A 17,994-nucleotide genomic window follows, 5' to 3' on the forward strand; every position below is an offset into this window, starting at 1 on the left:
TATCATCTAAGACTTTCATGCTTGTTCTATATTTATAGTTTAACTGACTTTTTTCAAGTGATGTGAAGTTTCATCACATTGTGATACTTCTGGCTTCCAAATTTACTTTCTATATAATTTATGATCAATGTGTCAGGAAAAGTTTGTGGGAAATAACTATAGGTAAGGACCAAGTGATAACCTGCACGCATTGCTCAAAATGAAGTTTATCTTTTACTTTGGTTGTTGCTTTAGTAATGCCCTGTAATTTGTATGGAAACGTGCAAATATTGTATTGTGGTTAAATGCTTCGTGGGATTTTCCTGAAAAATATTAGAGTTGAATTTTATATTAATGGGGAGACATCTAGTTTCTTATTAAGAATGTAGAAAAGATGAAGCGTTTCCTCTGCAGAAGGTGAAAACAGAAGCTGGTTTTCATAGGTGTTGACTTAAACTTCAGTCTTCTACTTGGAAAATCTAGCTGGATAATTTAACTCTCATTAAGATGCATTGATGATAGATACGGCTTTGAGGTGTGTAAATAATTCTTAACTACATGGGAAGAATAATCAGAATATAGATTACTACAAAAATTTCAGGTTCGTTCACTAGATTTGTTTTTTTCTGGTCATAATTTGGGAGATTATTTTAACCAGCAAATGGGGAAAGCTGATGCATGCTGAAGAGCATTTGTGTTGGTTGTCTTAGGGCTATACATTGATACAAAGACACCTTCAATTTGTTATACCTCTTTGTATTCCCATTTGCTTTATTTCATATCTTCTAAATAAAGCAATAGGTAACCATAAAATGTAACTGTTATTGAGAGGACATACAAGACTTGGCCATGTCTTTAGTACTACAGTTTTTCCCCTGCATTGTCAGGGGTGGTCACTCAGACAATGAAAGTAGGTTAGAAGCACTATCCTTTCATAAATGACATTCCCATAGACTCTGCAATATTTACGTTTTTCAAGAGCCCAACATGGAACTATAAATTTTCAGTCACAACTAAAGAAACTCGGAGAACACTTAGAGTGCAGTAGTCCCCTTCTAGAAAAAACACAAGTGCACCCACTTGCAGGAGTAGAAATATCCCCATTTACCCGATGAAGTGGTGGTAATGAATGATTTATTTAAAAAAAAAAAAAAGAAACTATTCACAGCTGCATATGGTGTGATTATATGTAGAAGGTCCTTGAGTATATACTCAGTAAATCTGCTCTTGATTTAATTCCTTGGTAACAAACGCATTAATGATGATTATACTGAGAATCAGGTCATAAGTTTCTTTACCAACAATTCCTAAGCGAGCTGGAAAGAAACTAAATGCTGGCGTGGAAAAGGTCTTTTTAAAAGTCAGTCTTCAATACAAAAGATGAGGAAAACACATTATTTTTGTTCTGCTTGACTGCAGCGTTATTGTAGAAGAAGGCATGCATAACCAGACTTGTCCAGAAATGTGTTTAATGTACTTGGAAAACATTAACTTCTTTCTGTAGCTGTATTTGTTGCTCCTGTAAGCCTGTTGCATGGTTTGATTATGGGATGGAATTCCATGTGTTTATACATTAGGGTGAAAATAACTGTGTTTTGGGGGTGGTTTTGTTTGGTTTTTTAATTAAAATATAACTCTCAACTTTCTGGATTCAAGATGCTTATTTTAGGGAAAGGGGAATAATTGTTAAAGTATTCACTTATTGATAATGTTCAAATTTGTTTTGTGAATTAGCCTCCTGCCCAAGGCTACAAAGCGGGAGCCGGGATTCGTGTGTAATGGCTGGTCCCGGTTGCTCTGGGCTGGAGGCTGATCGCTGCTGTTTAGAGCTGGCACCTGGTCTTGCCTGAGACCTCAGTGACTCTCTGCCTACGCCAAAAGCAGTTGCCATTGCAGGTTTCTTTATGTGCTTCCATGCACCCTTTTATATTGCACTGGGGTTGATAAGCCATTTCAGCAATCTGGGCCTATTTAAAATACAGCTTTAAACACAGGTCATATATGGAAGAAAAGTAGTAGAGCAGGTGCTAATAACTCAGCTGCTGACCTCTCTTGCTGTTCTCCTTCCCTTGCTCTTTAGACTAGGGATTCGCAAAGCTGTTTCCTTACGGACTTACTGAGCGTACGGCATGTTAAGCTAGGACAGGCAGAATGACTTCGGCTGGTGCCTGTGGTGTGACGGCTGTAAAACAGCTCCTTCAGGAGCCTACTGTCTGCAGAGAAACGTTGAAGGCCATGTAGGTGGGAAGTGGAGCCCGGCTTTCTCTGCTCGGGACTCCCAGCTGGTGGCAGTCTTCCGGGGCTTTGATTAGGCCATTTGAGCTCTAGTTGACTAACGGCTGTGGTGTCCAAACACTCAGCTGCTTATCCCGGCCTTGGCACAGTTTCCATGGTCAGCTGGCTCTGTCAAGGGTAGCCTCAGCTGGGGCTCTTTGCACGCTGTGTTACTAGTTTGATTTTACATAAAATTGTAAAAACAAGGAATTCCAAGTTTTCATTTGTGAACTCGATGCAAATTGGTCATGCTGGCAGGTTTGAATTTCTTGTGATGAATCTGAGTTACTATTTCAGTTGGGGCATCCAGCATATAACCTGAAGATATTAAAACAAATGTAACTGTGAAGCAATAGCATGAAAAACAACCGTAACTTTAAAACTAAGCACCTCTCTGATTTTATAATGAACAGCAGTATGTAAGCACGTGTTACTGTTAGTTCTTGGATAGCTTCTATGGATGCTGGGATGCAGACTGTTAACAGGTTTATGGCATAGAAAAGAGCAGGTCTGACTTGCTGGAGGACATGTGGAAGTTCAGCAGTGACAGTGCATATTGTATGATCTCTTTGATTGCATTCACGATTCTCATTATTTTGTGAAAAACTTTGAAATGGAATTTCATCCTTGTCACAGGCAGCTTTAGGGTGAAATTCCTGTCATCTCTTGTGTCTAGTTGACAGCGTTCAGCAGAGACCTGGGCTTGGATTTAGAGAGTATAATATGGTTTATCGGGGGCAACGGTTGAATTTCATGTAGAAATTGATACGTAAGTGGAGAAGAAATGTTAGGGGTTTAAGTTATGAAGAACGTAGGGGGCCATAATCTGAAAATTAAACCTAGCCTACCAAATCTACTTCAAGTATGGGCTAGGTTATCCAGGTGACGTGCTAGGCTTTCTACAGAGAGGGACTCCTGTGATCGTTGCTCTCTGCTGAAGCCCAGCTAAGGTGGGAGAGAAGTAGAACATACTTAGAAGAAGGGAATAGTGGAAGTGTAAGACAGGAAGCATTGGGGGCAGCAGGTGAGAAAGGCTGGGGAGTATGAGCAGAAGGGTCACATAGCGTTTTGCCAAGAGTGGAGAAGTCTGTAAGCTCCAGGAGCGTTAGGCGTCACAATGCAGACTGAGCCCCGAAGGCCAGAGCGTGACAGGCTGACGAAGCTTTGAATCTGGCTACGGAAAACTTTTTCTCATCTAGTGGCTGTCCCACAGCTGAAGAATAACTTTCTCCTTTTACCCATCAGTGGACTGGTGGGTAGAGAGCTATTTCTGCAAGTGAAAAGTTTTTTTTATTTTGACTTCCGAGGGTGGAAAGGGGGGAAAAGGCTGCAGTATAATTCATGGAGTCACCTGGCTTTTCGTTAAAAGATCTTTTTGGTAAAAGATAATCTTTTCAACACTTTAATCAGTGCTGAATAAATAGTTTAAAACTCAGTTGCTATGAAGTTAGAGAATGTGAGAATGATTGTTTTGTATACAGTCGTAATCTGTCTTCACCTTTTTGTATGTCCTTGATAATTAGATAATGGCACGTTTTCTTTAGCAATAACCATTCCTGAATAAGAAAGCCCATTTTCTGGATTAAAAAATCAACATATTACAAGTAACTGCAGACTGTATATCAAGAAAAATTTCAAAGCAGTAGGAGTGTATAGTCTTTTATATGGAAATACTGTTCAGAATTCACCTAAAGATCACCTCGTCCTTTTCCCCCCTCCTTTAAAAACAAAAGAAAACAAAAAAACCCAAACCAAAACAAAAAAAGCAACCCCCCAAACCCACACCTTTGGGAAAGAATGGAAGGAAAATGCTGCTGATCTCCTAGGAAAAAATGCAATGTGCTAGCTAAATAAGTGAGTCTTGGCAACTTACATACATTTTTGATTTCAGAATATATACAGTAACAAACTATCAATTGGCTGACAAAGAAAAAGTACAAGAGTATTGTTGAATGCTTTTGTGTGTCTGACTTCTGAGTTTTCTGTGAGAAGGGAATTGTTTTAGCTGCTTCTCAGTATAGATTACATATCATTACGCGAGGATGGATCACTGCACTGCTTTGTTGCCTTTGGTAGTCTATACAATTCTGCATCTCGTGGCTCTTCATGCATTTCGCACTTGCTTTTTGTAGTGATGTGTGAGTAGATATGATGTTTCAGAATTTTAAATGATTTTATTCTAAATTGTTCAGTTTCTTTAGCTGCTTAAAAGAAAAGCCAGCCTATGTTTTAAGGCAGAGACGCAAATGAGGGGAGATTGCAAAATAGTCCTGATGTTGGTCCTGTCTAGCTTGGCTAGCTGTCTGGGAAACACTCATATTATGCAAGTCTCTTTGTAGCTAGCCTCTAGTAAGTGAGGTATGATTTGGTAATAGGTATGGTAATTAACCTGGAAAACTATCCTCTGCTTCGCTTGCCAACTGGCTTTATATGCTGTGATGTTAATTGGTAAACTGATCCAGTGAAGAGAGGCTTGAAATGTTTACAGGCTTGACTGTATTTAATTCATCTCTTATTTCAATGAATGGCTTTTTTCTGTTTGGTAGTTTTTTCTTGTTTTGTTGTGGTTTTTTTTTGTTTGTGAAAACTTTTTCAGCATTTTGGTGTTCATGAAGATTTTTTCAAAAAAGAAAAAACTAAATCCAACAAAACAGCTTTTTTTTTTTTGTGGGATGTTCTTCTCGGATATAAATTTCTGGCTTCATGAATTTATGTATGCTAGGCTGTAAAATATTGACATGCTTTTAATGTTAACTCTGGTTGCCTTACATATGGCATTTGTATATATATTCCTGAAACAAGATGCTATTTGACAGAACGTGATCTGCATTAACTCAAGACTGTTTTGTCAGTTGAGAGTAAACAATTGTTTTATTGTAGTGAAACTTGTATGGTAGGTACAGAAATATGTAGGAAATCTATAAGGAGGTGAGGGATTTACTAGTTACATTGCCTTCCTGCTTTATAGTAGGTGTTTGGGATTTTTACTGATTTAAACTAAGGCAATGGCCCATGCCTAACCTAAGTATACATTGCAGGGGTTACCTGTGATTCTCCTAAGATGGGTACATTTAGAACATGGAAGCCCCTCTATGTGTGCTTTTATGTTCTGGTTTACAATGTGCTAATTCTACAACTTACTCTTTTATAGAAGAAGTGTTTGTTACTATAGGTATTTGGGGTGTAATGAGGCCTTCATGATGTTGTGGGTTTCTCTGAAAAAACGTAGCTGAAATGTAGTGAATGATAAAAACTGTTATTAAACATAATTTTTGTTTTATAGGTTATTCAGCAATAGTTATGAACTCCCGTTTACGAGCCTTAGGTGGGAGGATAAATAACATACGAGCATCAGAACTACCAAAAGAGAAAACCCGATCAGAGATAATCTGTAACGTCCACTTTTTGGATGGCTCAGTACAAAGCTTCAAAGTCAACGTAAGTTTGGAAAACTACTTTTTTTTTTTTAAATACATAGAAATTTGTTTGAAAGCTGAAGGTGAAATGTGGGACCCTGAGGCATGGGATTTCCAAAAGATGTTGAAGATATAGCTTTGCCATTACAAATTGCAGGATTACTGGTTATGAAATGGATTTATAAAGTGCTATTTTAATTTTCTTTAAAGTCAACCAACTGAAATGCCATAAAATCATGGCATGCAGATTGTATCTGGAAAAAGGTCTTCTGTATGATATGGGAGCCATGGAGAAACAGGTCTGGTGATCACTATCAGCTATGAATAAGTAATTCCTATTTAAAGGGGACTCCCAAAGATTTCGATGTGCTCCTCCTTTTCTCCTATCAAAGGACTGGTAGTGCTAAAAGGAGGAGGCCTTGTAAATTCCTGTAGTGATGTCAGTACATATTTTCTGAAATGCAAAGATGATGTAAATGGTGAGGACATCGTGGCTTAGTAGGACAGTTCTGTTCAGTCTTTTATATGTCAGTGTAGTCTTTATCTGGGAGCATGGAGGGAAAGGGGATTAACGGAGTTTTGTACTCTACATTTTTACTGTATTTTATTCTGTAAATATTTTGGTTTATAACCTTCAGTACTTATTAAAAGTATTAGTTCGTTTTTAAATGAAAACAAAGGAAATACCTTTACTCCTCAATCAATTTTCAGTAGAATTAGCTGACCGTGCAGAAAAGCTGTGGATGAATTTAAGTACAATCTTGTGAATTTGTGTATATGATACTTGTCTTATCCAATTTACCCTATTTCAGAAGAAGCGTTTTGCTGAGGAAGCTGCACTGTTGGATATCTTAGATTAGGCAATGCTTTCTTATAGGAGATTCAAAACTTCCCCTGAAAACTGTATTTTCCTAAGTATTATTACAGTTCTCTTTGCAGACTGGTTTTATTTTTGAACTTTGTCTGTTGAATATTTATTGAAATAGAAATGATTCGATAGGTAAACAGATTATTTTCGTTCTAATTCTAATTATTTTCATTCTAATATATACAGAATTAGTCTCATATTTTAGTATATATTTTATATAGTCTATATATGCATATTTATATACATATATGTGTATATATATATATGAAGTAGCTAACACTGGGGAGTGGGGTACAAGGAGAGTAGGTATATAAGAGAGAGCGCAACACATTAGTACACAATTTCCATTGTTCATCTCCAGCAATCTCCATAGGATTGCCTTGTCTGTCAATGAGCTAGCATAATTGCCCTGCCTTCCTGCACAAGGACCTTTGAAAAATGAGGAATTTAAAACTTTTTGAAATCCATGCATAGTAGTATATTCTTCCTTGTAAACAAGTGTTTGTGCAGCTTTAGATTTGGTTTGAAATCCAGCACTGTACAAGTGAACTTTGTGCTTCTCATTTAATCTTTTAGGCAGTGACTGCCATATGATAAATAGGAACCATTCTGAAACTCCGGACCCAGCTGATTTCTCTCCCTGCCTTCAGCATACCCCCAGGGTAGCCCTGCTGGTTACCTCCTTCATCCAGGAATCGGAAGGGCCTCCTTTACTGCAGCCGTAACGCTGAACTGCCGTAGGGGTAATGCAGGACCTGTTATTGCTTTATTGGAGAGAAGCAGGGAGCATGGCTACCCCACTATGTTATGGGCTAAGGCAAGGAAGAGGTTTACCAGAAGATTGATGTTCTTCGAGTACTGAGCTTGCATACCGGTACTGGGGGAGCCTGCGCTTAATCTGCCAGGATGGCCCTTCCTGATTATCTAACCTTGATGTCTGCCTAAGAACAGGCTTTGCCCCTCTCTGGTTGTGTCGCAAGGTCCAGTTCTCAAAAGGGTTTGAAGCTAGCCGCGGAAAATTTGTATCCGAGTCCTGCTTACGTTAACAGAAAAATTCAGCTTCGTGAAGTTTGTGCCTGAATGTGTGTGTGTGTTTATTTTAATTGCCAACATCATTCAGTTTTACATTTGTGAGCAAAGAGTAACTCAGGTTTGTGGTCAGTCTGGGAATCAGCTAGGCACGTATTGAAGGAAAAAAAGTTTTCTTCTGAACAGATTTTCCCCATTGGTGAAGTCTTTCTGTGCTGCTTTAGAGAAACTGTTTCTCATATCAAGACATTGATTTATAGATCTGATTTTGCTCCATACTTTATTCATTTCTGGATGCCAGGTCAATTGATAATTCTATATTTTTAAAAAATTAAATATGCACATCACATTGCATGATTATCCATGACAAATTAACAGCAATGTATTTAATAATGTAGTAATACATTATTAAAATTAAGGTGATTTCTGAAATGACTAGATGTAGATAGAAGATACAGGGATAAAAAGACATACTATGTCTTGTGTGTGTTGTAGATACGTTATCTAGTTTTTCACTTTCTCAGTTTTTACTGTTATTGCTGAAATCTGTTAAATTTTTCTCTCCTGTCTGAGGTTAGAGAATTGGAACTGAACAGGATCACCTCTTTTAAAGCACAGGGTGTAGTGTTATTACTTTAAAAGGACTTCAACGTATCAGTGGAAAATTAAGGTTGGGAATTTTTCAGGGTTGTATGTTTGTGGACTAGTGGTACCTGGTTGTGATTTATGAAAGATCTACGTTTGGATATATGTTACACTTTGAACTAATACTAGGCTAATATTCATGTACACATAAGTATGCTTTACGTTCATAGACAGGATTATACTTTTCTACCACAAATAGTGGAAAGTGAATGGGGAAAAGCAGAATACTCAAAGCTTGGCCTTCATCCATTTAATAGTATAAATGGAATCGAAGACTCCTCCCATTCTAATGACAACAGGCAGAAAAATACTGAGCGCTGCTTTGTCATGTAGCAGCTATCTGAACACAGAATTCTTACTGCAAGAGGATTTCTTTCTTTCAAAGGCATAGGGGGATTATATAGAATAACAACATCAAAGAAAAGAAACATCAAGGGTAAGAAGAAACTCGAGAGAAATTTACTTTGAGTTTAAGCAAATAGATATTCCTAAATTGTCATTTCTAATATCTTGTTGGCACTGCACAGATGCTTAAGACTAGTAAATTTGAGGTGGATTTAAATTTAATTCGAAGTTGATAGATTAAATAGTCTAAACTTACAACCTATTGACACACTGAAAAGAACAACTTATGTATTTTGAAGTTTTGAACTAGTACGAAGTGACATCTTTAAAATGATGGTAGAACATTCATGTTATCTCCAAATACTGAACCTTTTAGACAACAGGGAGAATAGAGATATGACTTTCTTTTCATTTTGTAGCAACAGGATTGTTATAGACCCCACACAGCTGATTTTCATCAAACTTTGTTAGCAAACTGCATGGGCTTATGAAACTTTCAGAGTTACAGCTATAGGTCTCTCTATCATTCTGCTAGATGGTACTTCCTTTTCCCAGTGGTTGTATCTGTAGCAGTGTGAATGAAAGCCAAATATCCTAAAACTGGGCAAAGGAAGAAGTAAGGTGGATTTTGCTTATGGAAATAACCTGAGGGACTTTCTGTCTATTGAGAAACCTGAAGATAGCTGCATAATTTGATTCCTGCAACTTTGTTCTTATTCAGTGCTTATCCCAAAGAATATCAGTAGCCTGACCAGCTGTAAATAAAGACTAAATTTCAAGAGAGCAGTGCCATTTTTCTCCTGGATTTTTGGCCTTGGCAGAGTAGTGAAGTGATAGGCTTTTTTGTTCACTGTTTTTATTTAAAGGTGTTTATAATACAGTTTTGGTGAATCTGAAATTTGTGTTGATGGTATCACAAAGAGTTAATCGGTATAACTTGTGGTATGTGCTGTTCTTAGGTCATCATTATCAAGAAGGTTCGCATGGGAGTACAGACAGACACATTCCACTACATTGCTTACAGTCCAGACAGAAATGTATGTTAACTCTGCAAGGCTGAAATGGCTTTTCTTGTCTTTTCCCCATTATGTATTTCAGTATTTAGATGGAACATGTCTAAAGTCCAGACAAAGGATAGAAGGTGCATGTAAGCTAAGAGTTGGAAACATTCTTCTTTCAAAAACACATTTGAGACAAAGACTTGACTGCACTTGGTACTGAGTGTTGCACTTGATTTTAATTATATCCAGGTTTTCTTGAAGCTTCCCAGTAAGTTTCAGGTGTTTGAATTTTGTGATAAGGCTTCACTTCTGTCTCTGATGTTACCTCTGTCTTGTTCTAAGGCTATCATGCATAAGCTTTCCACTTGGGGAAAATGTTAGTTGTCATTCTAATATATACAGAATGTGCTCACATACCATGTTTGGGTGTGTTTAATAGGTGTATATTGAGCAATAATGCAAACTTTTTTGTAACTTTTGGTATAAACATGCAGGAATTTTCCATTATTGCTCTACTTTGACTCATTTACCAGGAATGACCACTTGGGAGGTATGCCGCTCAATTTCCAGTAAATTGACTTTTGTGAAGGGATTAAAATTTAGAGAGTGATCGATTTCCAGTAAATTGACTTTTGTGAAGGGATTAAAACTTAGAGTCAGATCACTTGTCTATTGCATGGTCTTTCTGAGTTGACACTTATGTCTTAGTACCTGTGATTTTTGCTTTTAGACTAGTTGGCTGTTAGCAATAGGGTTTCCTTCTAGAAATAAAATGATTAGGCAGTAATAATGAGAAAAGTTGCATTACTTGAAATTCAAATCATAAGGAATGTTTTTCCTTCCCCACCATCTCAGTTAAGCTCGCTCTTCCAGTATTTGAGAAGGAACATGACTGTTAGAATTAACACCAACAATTACTATTGGTATGTTTAAAATAATGGGCAGAGATACAAGTCTTAAAGGTTCTTTTTGATTGCGGGTGTGAGTTATAATTTTAAACTCATAGTAAAAGGCAATGATGCAGAATTGTTGGATCTTTGTCACTAAGTTTTCTTACTGGATATTGTTTGATAATACAAGACAGTTTAGTGCTAATCTGTGTCCCTGCATGTTGAAAGAACTGCGGTATGGAGTTACAGGCTGGCAACAAATATTTAGTTTTATATTGTGACAGATCAGTATACTCAATGACTGGAAAACAGTAAGACAGTATGAAATTTGATGATGCCTTTGAGGACAGTGAGAAAGTGATCTGACCTACAGCAGGCTTGTTAGTCTTAGCCCTTCGTGGGGCCTGACTTCATAATAAAAGCTGAAGGAAAGAATTAGTAGAGGGGAAATTTTTCCAAAGTTAGAACTGGAATGACTAACCTCATGTATATGTTTGTTTTAAATAATTTTTGAGGCAGAGGAAATGCAGTGGGTCAAAACTCTGTGGGCTTGGATAAATATTTTGTATGACCTTTATATAGGAAAATACTGCACTGCAGTGTATGGAATCTAGAAGTTACGGGATGGGCAGGGAGTTGGCTCAAGGAGCGGCAGCAGATCTGGCTGAAAAGGAGATGTTAAACAGTGCAGGGACATTAATAGAGCTCTTGACTGTCAAATTTCATTAACATGTTGCTATTGAATCTTTTTCAGTAAATCAAATGTAAGGTTTGAGGTATTATTAACAATAAAAAAGGTACAGGAATATGAGGTAGCAGGTAGGTTATCTTGAACAAGGAGTAATTGCAGTGAGGGAAATCAGTAGTGTAAACTAATAGCTTTCACAAGATGAGTTAATGTCTTTTTTTAAGCTCAATTTTCAGTTGCAAACAATAGAGGAGGAGAACACTGGTAGTTTGCAGGCTGAGCTGCTCATGTGTTATCATTCTGAAAAAGGTTAGCGCTATTATGCACCAGGCAGGAATCTTCAGCCCATGTCAAGGAAGTATTAACAGTGTTAGTCTTGGAATCAAGGCCATCCTCCGGGGAATGTCACTTGTGGATCCTGGCTACTCGCAGACAAAAGGGGGAAGTTCCAGTCAGGCAGGCATAGAAAGTACAACTAGGATGCTCTGCAAAAGTCTGGGCCTAAAGAAAGAAGAGGCTGTTCTGTTTATTCTAGCTAAACAAAATTTTGCATGGTCTGAATAAGAGCGTCAGGTGAGTAAATAAATTCCAGGAAGAGAAAAGGACAGAGTTAGCAGAAGAGCAAATAAATTAGCTGTGTGTAAAATTAGTGTGGAAATTAAAAGAAAGTGTAGGACTTTGTTCAAGCTCATAGGCATATTTGGACCAAAGGACGCAGTCTGTTTGGTGGTGGATGACTGTTACAGGCTAAATTAGGAAAGGATGACCTCAAACAGCACATGAGGGGCAATGGGTATTGTGTCTGAAGTGAGACTGAATTTGCAAAAGCTTAGGTGGTGCTTCACTGTCAGGTTGTCATTGCCAGAAAGCGGGGGCAAAGCTCTTGCAGAGGAGAAGGACAGGGAGATGTGCTATATGTTGCACTGTCCTCTTAAAGTGTCACTTTGTACCACTTACCTTGTAGAAGTTAACAAACTGAAAAGGATTACTTGAATGTTTACCTCTCCGCTCCAGAGAACTAACAGTCTTCACTTATGTTTATGCAGTTCTTAAGACAGTGGGTCTTGATCACCCCAGTGTCTAAGCAGTACTTGATTGATCTTTGGGTGTCGGTCTCTTCTCCCAAGTAACTAGCAATAGGACGAGAGGAAATGGCCTCAAGTTGTGCCAGGGGAGGTTTAGGTTGGACATGAGGAAAAATTTCTTTACTGAAAGAGTGGTTAAACATTGGCACAGGCTGCCCAGGGAAGTGGTTGAGTCACCATCCCTGGAAGTATTTAAAAGACGTGTAGATGTGGCACTTAGGGACATGGTTTAGTAGGCATGGTGGTGTTGGGTTGACGGTTGGACGCGATCTTAGAGGTAGTTTCCAACCTTTATGATTCTATGATTCTAAATTCCCTAAATATAGCAGGAAATTGTTGTGGCACAGGCAGAATGTAATAGGTGTTAGTTATGACTGCTTTAAATATTTGGCTTATCCAACATAAGGTGAAATATATTTCAAGGCAGATTTAAATGGAGGTGTATGGTGTGTGGTTATGAGGTGGTTGATGCAAAGCCTTTAACAGTTCAGAATGAGGATTGGTAGATGTCAGGAAGATGAAATAAATGGAAATTTCTTTTCAGGGTGGAAACAAGCAAACCTCTTGGTAATGTTTCTTTTTAGTAGACAAAACTTTAAAATTTTTAAGATTATCTTAAGAGCTTGTGTCATTGTAACAGAATAGGCTAGTGTGGAAAGTGCATAATTTTTTTTATCTCATTGTAGAAAGGCGAGAGCTTTATTAAGAATCTCTTAACCACTTGCTGTAATGGTTGACAGGATTACAGAGAACTTGGTTCTAATGCCCAGTTTAACTGAGCGGTGTTCATATTGTTTTGCCCTCTTCCTATGGTGGAGGGGAGTGAAAATATGATGTGTTGTAAAGCCCTTGACAAATTGTAGTATTAGAGTACACTATGGCTATGGACTGTATTGGAATGCATGTCAGAATTCAAAAGCAGTGATGTGACATGCTTAGCCTGCCTCACTTTACACCTAGATCTCAAAATTCTTTATGTGCAAAATAGATTGAAGGTTGTGCAGCGTGAGCTGTGTGGTGACTTTATTTTTAGGTGTATAGGCTGAAAAATAATTCAGGTGTTTCTTAAAACAAGGCCAAAGCCAAGTAAATACAGATTTTCTTGAGGAAAAACAAGGAAAACCTTCAGCTTTGGGAATTCTAACAGCTGAAGATGACTTTAACAGTTTAAAATGACATTTTGTACTTAGTTTAGATTTCTGGAGTGGGTGCTTGATCTAGGCACTGCGGAAGAAACTTTGTACTTTTAATACCAGAGAGCAAGAACTGGAGCCACAGGAAAGTAGTATTGGAAATTGCTTTTGATAGGAAATGTGGAGAGGAGGAAGAGAAGAAAATAGTAGGTATGTAGGTGGAGGAGACTAGTACTGGCTGAGCAGCTGGGTTTAGGGTTGGGAGACCCATGGGAACATTGCAAAAAGGGAACTCCGACTGCTGAGCAAGAATATTGTAGCAGGGAGCTTGCTTGTCCTTACAGGGGAGCAGTGAGAAGGCTTAGCAATTTGTGTGTGCCGGGGCGAGGGGGGGATGCAATTGTGAGAGCGTGGGGGGAGAGGAGGTGAAGGCACCTGAATTGGGATGAAGGACCAGAAGCATGAAAAATGAGAAGGGAATTAGGAGATAATGCTGTTGCAAAGAAAGGAGACTGAAGGGAGTCAGAAGTGTTGAAATTCAGAGAAAAATTAACAGAAGAATCTGCCCTCTGTGGTCTTCTCCTGCCCCATTTGTAATGAAACCTGAAATGCCTGAACACTTTCTTTCAATGAAGTGTATGTCTCATCCCCTGTAATTACTGCTTTTGGTCACAATATAACTTCAGTTGCTCATTTAGCTCATGTCAGAAGTATCCACCATAGATGTGCAATTATGCTTCTGAGTTGTGCAGGCGTCATGTGATGTCACTTGAAAGTGTTTTAACATTCTACTTATAAAAAGAGAACCCTGGGGAAATGAATGTGGCATGTATAGTGAGGCAGTGCTAAAGTTGAACATAGTCATGTCAGGAAATGCCCGTTATTTCAGAGGGTTAAGGCAGCATCTGCTGTTTTCATAGGGCCCTCTTGTGTACATATATGGGTAATCTCTGATAGCAAGTCTCAGTCTTCGTAGCAGAGCCCACCTCACTGATGGTGCTGGACAGAACTGCCTGACAGACGCATGGCGCCGTGGCCGTGTGTGATGAGGAATGCTTGGTCGTGTGGTCCTTACCTCTTGCTGAGATTTCAGTTTCTAAGCTGGATCTAGATCTATGCTATTTCAGGAAAGAAATTGGGTTTGATCAGTGCTGTGGTTTGAATATCCCAAGGAACAGCAGCCTGTCTGAAAGGAGGGGAGTAGGGATGTGCAGCTGGGGAAGAAGGGGACAGAGCTGCTGCTTTTGATGGCGGCACAGACTTACACGCCTGAGTGGACTCGCGTTTATTGTGAGACCTTAACTGTTTGTTGTGAAAGTTAAACAAGATGGGAGACTGTTGGAGGGGAAAGGGTGGTCTCATACATAAGACAGTCGAGTGTTGCCTACATTGTTTTCTTCACGTGTGACTTTGCTCCAGAAAAATGGGCACAGCTTTTCACAGGAGGCCAACAGTTGGCTGTTACCTTACCTTGCATCTGGAGCCTGATGTAGAAACACTGAGCATTCACATCACAAATGAACTACTAGGGGTTCTGCTCTAGCAGTAGGAAGTGTTGGATAATATTCCGTCCTCCAAAATAAGGTAGCCAAGTGTGTGTCTTTTGCTTAAATCTTTGTTCTTCTTTTCGCATCTTTTAAATAGGAAGAATGCTTTTATGAGATAAGGGAAGACTATGGAATATGTTGCTATTTAAAGCACTCAGTTACAACAGTGTGGTACCCTGTTTAAAAAAAAAAAGACTCCTGGTTTCTGAACAGGAGTTGAGTGTTGTATAATAAACAAGGTCTAGACAAAGAATTGAATACAGTATTGTGTTCTTGGCTTAATAAGCGAGCACTCTTATGCACTGAGTAAGACTGGGGCCATTCACAAAAATGTGGTCACGATCATACTTATACATTATCCTTTGTTTCAAGAGATTGTTTAAGAAATTAAGAAATTTGTTTAAGAAATCAGAACTTAATTAAATCAGAACTTAATTTTTAAGAAATTTGTTTCAAACAAAGTGCTTGTCTTTTGCAGTCTAAATAATTTTCCTCGGGTAAATTTTTTTTTTTTGCATGTGTGCAGTTTATTCCTGCTTTTAAGAGTGAGATTTGGAAGATCACGTGAAAAATTAGTTTGCTATAATTTGTTGAATAGACAAGATACCAAGCAAACCGGCCTGTTTTTTGTCCAGCAATTTCTTATACAAAAATCTAGACGTAAAATGCCATACAGCTTTACAAGCTGTTTATTACGTATTAGCATATTTAGGATTGCAATCTTGTTGAGGGGGTTTTGTTTGTTTCTTTTTGTGTTTGGGTTTTTTTAATAGAATTGATTCACAGTGTTCTTTGGCAGAAGTTGGTTAATCTGCTCTCCACAATGCCATGGCATGGAGGTCCTTGTTTGGTTTGGGGAAAATTATACCATGCTTATGCTTCTGGATCTCCGCTGCCTGTGTAATTCCCTGTTGTGCCAGTTCTTCTGTGATGCCTGTCTTGAGGGATGTCTAGGCAGAAAGTGGGGTAGCTGAACAGCAGCTGAGCGTGTGGAGACCGAGGGGCAGGTGGGTGTTCAGGCTGAAGTACAGGATCTTATGGCTGGAGCACAGCATCCTCCTACTTTTTTTTTCCCCATCCTAGTGTATAGTGACTTTGCCTTTTGACAGCTGAGGTGGAAACAGTGAGCTGCTTTGGTGGTGACAGCAGGGGCCAGAGCAGCCCCATGTGGCTGTAAGCCATCCTTGCAGGCTACAGCTCCGGAGGATGGCATTGCTCCTAAAGACTGTGATCAAGGGAGAGGTGGCCTGTTTAAAATTAAATTGCTGGATGGGCCTCAAGGGCTTGAGTTCATGTCAATTCATATTATGAGATTTCACATGCCTAAAGTATTTTGGAAAGAAAGCCTCTTTAAAAAAAAAAAAAAAAAAAAAAAAAAGAGATATATTATTCAGGATAAAGTTCTTATTGCTGAGAAACTTTGAACCAATGAATTAGCAGCTATTTTTATTCATTAGTTACATTTTTTTAAAAAAACAAATTTATTTCAATTCATTGTATCTTAAAATGTGTAAGTGTTGCAGAGTGTCACTTTTAAAGTTTTCTTGTTTTCAGAAACAAGACACTGGACAGATTTTGTTGGATATGACCTATAGCCAGTTGGGTGTGACGGAGAAGGAATATTTTGGTTTACAGCAAAATGAAACTTCAGTAGATTCACCTGTAAGTATAGTAAATAATAAATGTGTGTGCATGTATATGTGTGTATACATACATATGTATGCATATATGTGCGTATATATGTATACACACATATACATGCACACACATACACATAAATGAACAGTATTTATTTGTAAATATTTTTAATCCATCTAATAGTTTTTCATTTCACAGCGATGGCTTGAACCAAACAAACCTATTAGAAAACAGTTAAAAGGTAAGACTTGTTTTTAATATCTTGATTGTAACTGTGTAGTCCTGCTTTTCTGTGTTCTTATGGCTAGAATAAATACAGTTCTTGTAAATTAGTGCGTCCAGATGGTAGATTTTCTTTAAGAGCAAGTCTTATCTCTGCCAGTCTTTTCAGCAGAGCTTTCTACATCTCTTACTGCTACCTGAGTGCTAATAAGACCTCGTAGGTCACTAACTTCGATGCTGTAATAGCATCTAAACCTGGCTTCTGAACAGCGTTGGACATCATGGCTGTAAAAGCAGTGGTCATATCATGGTGCAGTAAATTCCTCCTGATAGGGAAGACAAAGAGGGGTTTTGATCAAGGGAAGTGGAGCCAGTTTCACGTATAGGTTCTGGCAATTTCTTGTCTCAAGCAGAATAAGAAGAAAATAATCTTATGCTTGTTTTTATTAAAAACCAACCAAACAAAAAACCAACACCACACGCTTCCAAATGCACGTGTTGTTCTAGAATGTCTTGTTTATAAACAGCTTTGGGTAACACAGAATGCTTGCCAAGAAGGACAGGCTGGCCAGCGTGACCCTGCCAGGTAGCAGCTTAGGAGGACTGAGTGACACTGTCCCAATTTGCGCTGTGAAACTTGAGCTGTGTTTTTCAGCTCTCTTATTTCTACTGTAGATTGTGTATGAATTTAAATAAAGATACATAAAGTTAACATGGTGAACTTCTGTTAGTTTCTTGTATTTATATGTAAGATAGAACTGAGCGTTATCCCGATTGAGGCGCTTCAAATATATTCACTACTTTTTTCTCTTCTAATACCTGTGAGGCAAAGATAACTAAGTAATGCCTTTTATGTAAAGTAGCATATACGAAGTACTTTAAATGAAAGCATCACAATATTTGAGAGTATTTTCTTCTCACAGTTGGTGTTGGGGGATCATGAGAGGCTTCCCATGGTTTCTTTTAGTTTCATGAGAAAAACGCGTGAGATTTCTATGTGGTTGTTCATGTAATTTTTCTATAAATACAGAAATAAAAACCTTGGGCTCTTTCTTTTTTTTAAACAAAAAAATGATTTGCTCTTCTAAAATATTGCAGGAGGTTTTCCCTGCACCCTTCGTTTTCGTGTAAGGTTTTTTATACCTGATCCTAACACACTTCAGCAAGAACAAACCAGGTAACTTCTGTTTGATGTTTGCTTCCGTGAACTAAGAATGTGTAAAGCCCTCCTTTC

General features: G+C 38.3%; 1 protein-coding gene across 1 annotated transcript in view; it reads left to right on the plus strand.

Annotated features, from left to right (window-relative positions):
- Positions 1-5,553: 5,553 nt before the first annotated feature.
- Positions 5,554-17,994, plus strand: part of PTPN3 (protein tyrosine phosphatase, non-receptor type 3) — a 106,066-nt gene continuing 93,625 nt past the window's right edge. Inside the window, exons 1-4 of the mRNA XM_009330441.1 lie at positions 5,554-5,691; positions 16,455-16,562; positions 16,737-16,779; positions 17,859-17,937. Of these exons, the coding sequence (XP_009328716.1) occupies positions 5,554-5,691; positions 16,455-16,562; positions 16,737-16,779; positions 17,859-17,937 (368 nt within the window). The remainder of the gene's footprint in view (positions 5,692-16,454; positions 16,563-16,736; positions 16,780-17,858; positions 17,938-17,994) is intronic.

This window comes from Pygoscelis adeliae, unplaced genomic scaffold (genome assembly GCF_000699105.1).
Source record: "Pygoscelis adeliae isolate BGI_AS28 unplaced genomic scaffold, ASM69910v1 Scaffold78, whole genome shotgun sequence".
Lineage (NCBI taxonomy): Eukaryota > Metazoa > Chordata > Aves > Sphenisciformes > Spheniscidae > Pygoscelis > Pygoscelis adeliae.